Source organism: Chaetura pelagica, unplaced genomic scaffold (genome assembly GCF_000747805.2).
Source record: "Chaetura pelagica isolate M959 unplaced genomic scaffold, ChaPel_1.0 scaffold72, whole genome shotgun sequence".
NCBI classification, from domain to species: Eukaryota; Metazoa; Chordata; class Aves; order Apodiformes; family Apodidae; genus Chaetura; species Chaetura pelagica.
In genome coordinates, this window is record NW_009952560.1 from 2,344,988 (window position 1) to 2,352,987 (window position 8,000).

At 38.4% G+C, this 8,000-nt stretch overlaps 1 protein-coding gene across 1 annotated transcript; it reads left to right on the plus strand.

The window, feature by feature from the left end:
- Positions 1-1,753: 1,753 nt before the first annotated feature.
- RNFT1 (ring finger protein, transmembrane 1) lies at positions 1,754-6,921 on the plus strand. The gene is made up of 8 exons (XM_010009058.1): positions 1,754-2,126; positions 2,451-2,527; positions 3,095-3,195; positions 3,526-3,679; positions 4,694-4,852; positions 5,679-5,744; positions 6,505-6,606; positions 6,787-6,921. Exons 1-8 carry the CDS (start codon positions 1,754-1,756, stop codon positions 6,919-6,921), a joined length of 1,167 nt encoding a protein of 388 aa, XP_010007360.1.
- The last annotated feature ends 1,079 nt before the right edge of the window (positions 6,922-8,000 follow it).

Genomic DNA, 8,000 nt, shown 5'->3' on the forward strand with positions numbered 1-8,000 from the left:
GCAAACCTAACTCTGCTCTAACCTTTTTGGTATTCCCCAGTGAAACCAGCTGTTTATATACACTAAACTTTGGAAAAAAGAATTTCAAAGAGGAAAGCTGTAACAGCTTGAATTACTGAAAAAAGGATTATAACAATATTTTAACAATAGGACTCGATAGTGACAAGTATTGTGCCAAATCCAGTTTCAAAGAATTCTCCAGAATCATAACTCTCACATCACACCAGTCCAGAAGGAGATTTAACACTATTTGACCAATGTAAAAACTGACACAGAACGGAAAGACTGCTCAGGAAGACAACAGAGAGATGCCAAGAGGAAAGAAATAAAACCTCCCTTGGGTGGTCTCATGGTTAGATTACTGCTTGTTGTCTGCATTTCTTTTTTCACCTAGACCATATGGTCCAGGCTTTTGTAAATGCTCCTTACAAAATGGTCCTGCTCACCCAGACAGGATAATCTCAATAATCTCCTAATGGCCCTCAATTTTGAGCATGCACTGGGTTTTGACTAGACTTGTCTGAACAAATACTTACCATACTATGGATGCATGTAAATGTACTCTTTGCTTCCTTCCCATCGTTGTTCCTTCTTTGGCCTAGTACTAGGAGTATTTTTGTGAAATTATGCAGCCATTCTGAGATCTCTTCTGTACAAGGTAGTGCTGGTCTCCTGTTCAGCAACTTTCTGCTTTTCTGTTTGTACTGAAGCAACTTTGTATTTTACTAAGGCAGCTGGCAAACTACAGGCTAGAAAATCTCCAGGATTGAAAGGACATCATTTAACATGGCACACGGAAAGCTGCTCTGTGGAGACAGGGTGCAAACCTAAGTCACAGATTTAAGTAATTTGACATGGTTATGATTTAGCAGCAATTCAAGATGTATTAATAGTACAAGGGGAAAAAAAGGTTGAATTGGACTTAATCTTTAACCAATTTAAAGATTAAAAAGGTCATTCAGTAGAGTATGTTATAATGAAAGGAGCAACTTCATTACAAATTCAAGAATGACAAGATCCAGACTTACTACAAGGTATCCTAAATAAATACATATATATGTATAAACACAAGATACAAGCACACATGGTGATACTTGGGGCCAGTGAAATCCAGACACCTATCTTGTGATGGCAAATTTCTAATTCAAACACAGGTAGAGGTGGATGGAAGAGGCCAGCCTAGAGTTAGCTCAAAGGATCTCACTCAGGGTCATGATTTATAAGGTCTGAAATAGTTGACTTGGTCAGTACATTTCCATGATGGCCACAATTCCTGTCAGGTGATCCCAGCAGGACGGGTCTCAGGAATGTTTACCAGGCAACAGCCATTTCAAGTGCATTAAGGGAGGGCTTCAACCTCCCAACTTAATGTACTTGTATCAGGACAAGAAGGTACCAGACTGTCCCAGTCCCCTGCACTTGCAATTAAGCAAGAACAATGCTGGGCCCACTGCCCTTGTCCTTAAAGCAAGAACAATGCTGGCTGGGGAGGGGGGTCTGCACCACCACAGCCCAGCCTGCCAGCTTTCAGAACAAAGTCAGTCTGAAGACATGACAGTATTTCTCAGCATATTTACTTCACACAGGCAATCACTCAGTTACAACCTATTGAATGTTTGTGTTGGGTTTTTTGTTGTTGGTTTTGTTTTTTCTTTCCCTCCCCAAACTAGTTACCTCTTCCTTCAAGTGTGACTTTTTATATCCCGCTCTAGGAGACAAACCAGCAAGAATCTGCACCAGATAAAATCCCACCATGCAGCCAAATTGCAGTCATCTCCACAACATCCAAGGGAGTGACAATGACTCTTCATCTCCTCCGGGCGCCCAGGCAGCGAGGTCCTCAGGAGAGAGCTCTGGCCACCCCAGCAGAGACGTTCGCATCCAGCTGAGCTCTGCGGGGGGAGAAGCCAGAGAAAATGCGAGTTCCCGGCATTCCCGCCCAGGTTCCCAAAGCCGCTCACACAGACACGCCCACAGCGAGGCAGGGGGAGCTGAGGATTCCACTCCAGACTCCGAGGAACAGGGCAGTTCCCTCTCAGAGCTCAAGTACCTCCTGCAGTGGCTGCACAAGAGTCTGCCCTACATCCTGATCCTGTGTGTCAAACTGGTCCTGCAGCACCTCACTGGTAGAGTATAACAAGACAAGGCCTGAGGGAACAGACCCTTCCCCCAAAGAGATAAACTTAATAACCATGCCTGAAGTATAATTTAATTTATTTTTAGCTTTATTTTTATTTGCTTTATTCTTCAGAAGGCGAGATTTGCTAAACTACATTTCAGTGGCTTCTGTTTCCTTTGCTGACATACATACACTGTGCTTAATTATTATGGCTTGATAGTCTGAGCCATTAATTGTAATTACAAAGATATATTAGAAGTGGCTGGTTTTTTAACTCAGTTCAATGTTTTATTTATTTTCTTGTGTATAACTGACCCTTTTTTCCTAATAGGCATTTCTCTTGGAATTGGGCTGCTAACAACTTATATGTATGCAAACAAAAGCATAGTAAATCAGGTTTTTCTAAGAGTAAGTATCACCCTGTGCAGCAAAACTCTGTAAGTTAACCAACACCTTTATCCATCAATTTTTGAAAGAAATTTGAATGGAGATACTATTTACCAAATAACATTAAATACCATAAAGTGTTATTCTATATAGTGCAGGACTTTGTAGGTAAGTAAGGTTTGCAAAATTCCAAGTGTTTTTTCTCCCCCCTGCCCTTTGACTTCAAAATACTGTAATAATTTCATCTGATAAAAGCTTATGGAAGGACTTGTTAACCAGATTTGTGGAATCAGATAGCAGTTGACAGTTTAAACTTTCAGCTGCCTCTTTCACTTCCAAAAGAAAATTTGTTGTTTCTTCACAATTTGTTGTAGGGTGGATTTAGTCCTGTTTAAAAAATAAACAAACCTTGCTACACATACAAACTGTTATGTTAAAGATATTAAAATTACTGCTTTACCATTCCATTCAGTTCTGCTATTTTATTTGCCCCTCTAGTAGTAACTCTGTTCTGGTACAACAGACTAGATGCTGTGGAGATACTGATGCTGAGATAAGGACTGTGATGTCTTCACCATTATCTTACAGGAACGGTGCTCCAAGCTGCAATGTGCTTGGTTACTAGTTTATCTAACTGGATCATCCCTCCTCTTGTATTACACCTTTCATTCTCAGTCACTGTATTACAGGTAAGTAGAGGAATATTTTCACTCATATAATAAATTACTTAGAATAAAATACTAACTGGGAACATTTTACCTGGGCTGCTGCTGCAGTTTTTCTTGTGGCCTTGGTTTCTCTTCCATTTTAATCTCCATTTCTTCTCTTCTGCCAAACTGAACAGGTTCTGTCCTTAAAAAAAGTGTTATCAATTTACAATAAAGAGTTAATTTTCTTAGTAAATATTTTCCTGCTATGTAAACCAGGTTCCCTTTTTTAATTAAACCTGATGTGATAATCTCTGGTATGCTTTCCTCTAAATATGGTGCTCCAGTAACTTCTGGTAATTCTTTTTGTAGCTTAATCTTCTTAAACCCTACTGTGGATTTTATGAACTTCTGGGAGGTACTTTGGATTGTGGGAGTCACAGACTTTATTCTGAAATTCCTCTTCATGGGCTTAAAGTGCTTTATTCTCTTGGTGCCTTCTTTTATAATGTCCTTTAAATCAAAGGTAAGAAAACAACCTGTATTTTTTCTTCTTTATAAGATCCTTTAATGGTAAAATTAGCTAATTATTGAATTCTATCCAGAGAAAAGACTTTTCATTAAAGGTCTGTACATAATCCAGCACTACACTGTAGGCAAGAAAACCCTGTGGGTTTCATGTTCTTCCCTGCATGGTGCTAAGGAAGGTTTCCAGTCTGATCTGAAACCATTGCTTGTATTATGTTATCAGATAAATAGATTTATTTCTGTCTCTAAATGGAGGGATGAAGAAACCTTTTACTTTCTGCAGTGTAAGAATGTGTGTACAGGCAGGTACCAAGGAGCAGCTGATACATGGTCAGTTTTTTATGTGCTTGACAGTAACTGCCATGGGTAGAGTTTTAAGATCTGCACATGCAAACAGCTGCATTTTCTGTCTCTTCAAAAATGTAATCATAATTCAGTAATTTTTAGAACTCTGTTTATCTGTTCAGTTCAGCTCCCCTGTGCTTCTTTCTCTCCCATGACCATCTTCTTATTCTGTCATCCTATATAGGAGGTAATTATCAAAAGATAAGGCTTCTTACACAGGTATGAGATAATGTTTGCAGGGAAATAGTTTGTAATTGATGTTTGTTAATAATAAAAGGGCCTTAACTTATTTTAATCCTGAATGCAGGACAGTTTTGCTAATGATAATCTGATGTACATTACCACATGTTTATGTAACTTTAATTTTATTTTCTGATGCTTAAGAAGTCTGATAGCATTGTTAATTAGGTAGGCATCTGACAATGCCATCTTATTTTAGACTATTAATTTGGTTTTCCGTACTACAATAATTAACTGTGTTACTGTTACTTGTACAGTTGTGGTGAGACTCATCACCTGGTTTTCATTCTTTTTCATGCTTCACATGTAGTTGTTTCAACAGATGATGAGAGAAGTTACTTGAAAGAATAACAGTGCTGCTTTTTCTCTATTTTAATAATCCTTTGTGTTTTACATCTTGAGCAATTCCTTTGCATGTCTTGCTTAGGGCTACTGGTACATGCTGTTAGAAGAACTCTGCCAGTATTACCGTATGTTTGTCCCCATACCAGTTTGGTTCCGTTATCTTATTGGCTATGGGGAGCTGGACACTGTACTGGGACAGACCCTTGGGATATTGCTGGGCCTTCTCTACCTCATCCTAAAAGTATGTAAGCTTTCTATTAATCTTAAATTATTTTGAAGTCATGATCACTGGAGGATTAGAGAAACAAACACTTTTCTGAAAGTGCCCCTGTGTTTGAACTGTTGATATTTCAGTTTAATGGATACAGCCTTCCAAACCTGATGGGAAGATGGCTCAGGACAGCAAATCATCATCTTCCTGCACCAGTTCTGGGAATAGATTTGGGCTGCAGACCAAAAAATACTGTCCTGCAGGTGCCCTCACATCAAACACTGATCTGACTGTTACCAGATACCGAGGAAGAGAGTTTGTAAAAATAAAGGCAAAATTCCTGGCTGAAAGAATCAGCATTTTCCAGGAAAATAGATTTTCTCTCTGCTAAAGTATCCGGTGATGCTAAACAAGTTAAACGGAAGTGTTCATACTGGCTGTCTCCTTGACCAAAGAGCTAATCTGCCCCAAATGTCACCAGACTCAGTGCAAGTTTAGCTTTAAATACTCAAAATACTTTACAGTGCTAAGGTACCTTAATTACAAATCTGAAGACTATTGCATGGATTATAATAATGCTGGTGTATTTGTACTTAAGTGCTGCATTTCAGAACCTCAACACTTTTTAAGAGCAGACACTTACTAGGAAAAAAACTTCAGGCTAAATTCTTAGTTTGGTTACATATTAAGCAACTAAAATAGATTTAGGTCTGAACTATAGAGCTTTGCTGATGTTCCTGCCAACATCAAACTAGTCGTGAGAGTTCTAATATTGGAATCTGCACAAAAGCTTGGAAGCTTTTTAGTTCCTAGAGAAAAATACTAAGTATAACTCAGGTTTTCTTTCCCATTTCAGCTTTTGAGCATTTTTGGACAATTGAAAAACTTCAGGCAGGTCTTGCAGATATTCTGTACACAACCAGTGAGTACTGAATTATCTTATGACAAAACAGTAAACCCAGTTGGCATGAAAATACTTTTTTTAAATATTTCATTCCTATACTGCTTTGTAATGGTCTAGCAATAAACAACTGGATTTTTACAGTAAACTCTGTATACTTGTTGTATTTCATAGTGTGAATTCCTTGACTACATGATTATGTTGTCAAATGAACAACAACAACAAAAAAACAACACCCCAAAAAATCTATTCTGCATGTCTCTTCATGGTGAAGGGACTAGAGGGAAAAGTCTGATGAGGAGAGGCTGAGGGAGCTGGGGTTGTTTAGCCTGGAGGAGACTCAGGGGGGACCTTCTCACTCTCTACAACCACCTGAAGGGAGGTTGGAGTCAGGTGGGGTTGGGCTCTTCTCCCAGGCAGCTAGTGACAGGATGAGAGGACATGGCCTGAAGCTGCATCAGGGGAGGTTTAGGTTGGATATCAGGAAGCACCTCCTCATGAAAAGGGTGATCAGACATTGGAATGGACTGCCCAGGGAAGCGGTGGAGTCACCATCCCTGGAGGTGTTCAAGCAAAGGCTGGAGGTGGCACTTAGTGCCATGGTCTAACTGATGTGGTGGTGTCAGGTCACAGGCTGGACTTCATGATCTCAGAGCTCTTTCCAGCCTCAGTAATTCTGTCAGAGCAGCTCTTATTCATAATTCTGTCCTGACATGTGTCTGTTTTGTGGCTTTCCCCAAACCCAGAAACTTAAATCTGCTGCAAATACCTTGTTTTACAGCACTATGGGGTGCCAGCTGGCAAGAGACAGTGTTCTGAGTCGGATGATATTTGTTCCATCTGCCAAGCTGAATTTCAGAAGCCTATTCTGCTTATCTGTCAGGTAACACAATCAGAGTTGTTTTTTGCAAACTTAGTAATTTAAACAACTAGTAAACAAAACCACAGAGATTAGTTAGTGAATGTTTTCTGATTGTTTTTAGAAATCAGGCTATGCAAATAATATACTGTCTTGTAAATGGAAGAGCTTAGAAGCTCTAAGTTCTCATTCTTTTCATTACAGCACACATTTTGTGAAGAATGCATCTCTTTATGGTTTAATAGAGAAAAAACGTGCCCACTCTGCAGAACTGTTATTTCAGACCATGTTAACAAGTGGAAGGATGGAGCTACATCTATGCATCTACAGATTTTCTAAAGCATGTCAGACAAGTCGGTTTACAGTTTGTTTCTTCAAGCTAAGGTTTTCAGTTTACTGCAGGTTAATTGTAGGTGGCACAAGGAAGGAGTTTCCGAATCCTAGGTATCTTGCTTCTATGAAAAGTTTCAGTATTTAAAACAGTGCAGAAATTTTAACTTGGCCTTCTTAAGTATAGAAAAGTAAGTTTTCAGAATGGATGCATAAAAGCCAGCATTGCTTCTCTTGTGACTCTTGTAGGAAACAAGTCCTTGCAAAATGCTGCTCTACCTCTTGGTAGCAGCTTCTTAATTCAACATTTTATTTAAAAGTTTAAATAGATTCGCAGACTGTACTAAATTGAATTTATCTTTCTAACATGACTCAACCCAAAAGGGAAGCCTACCAATTTTATCAAGATTATGAGCAACTTTTATACTCTGGTTTACAGTGAGAATTAGAGCTACTTGTCATAAAGGTCCTTTAATGCTAACCCAGTATAACAGAGAAATTATCTTCTTATTCATGCACCTGTAACAGCAACTACTTCTCACTGTACCTGGAGATAAGCCACAAGAGTAAGAAGTTTCCCCCTTTTAGGTTCTTGTAGACTTCTAACATATCTTTGGCTTAATACATAAACCAACCACTGATGTTAGTTTTTTACTTAGCATTTTATAAAGTTGGTATTTTAAAAATAAATCTTTAATACTATATTTTTGTCATAACAGGAACCAGATTTTCGTACAGGGGAGAATCTATTTTATACTATATTTGCAATGTGTAGTATGCATAAAAATCAGAGAGAATAAATGCATTTAAATCTATTTGTTTGGTGCATGTTGAATAAAGAAATAAGATTCATTACTTGTCAGCAGTAACTTCCAGCTCACTGCTACTTTTTATCTTAAAACTCATGTATCTGAAAAACAAAAAAGCCCTCCAAATGCTACAACTTATTAATGACTAGTCTTAAAGCTAATTATAGAGCTAACTTATGCACAATCTCACCTTTTTTCCTGCTTGTCTTTTTTCACCTTGTTCAGATAAGCCTAAAAAAAAAAAAAGCAACCAGAAACCACTCAAGTTATTCTATTACA

What these genes read in the sequence shown, in the direction of transcription:
- RNFT1 (XM_010009058.1), top strand. Translation starts at nt 1,754, where the DNA reads ATGCAGCCAAATTGCAGTCATCTCCACAACATCCAAGGGAGTGACAAT. An exon ending in TTCTCTACCTCATCCTAAAA is followed by an intron (nt 4,853 to 5,678) that starts GTATGTAAGCTT and finishes TTCCCATTTCAG; the next exon opens with CTTTTGAGCATTTTTGGACA. An exon ending in AGATATTCTGTACACAACCA is followed by an intron (nt 5,745 to 6,504) that starts GTGAGTACTGAA and finishes CTTGTTTTACAG; the next exon opens with CACTATGGGGTGCCAGCTGG.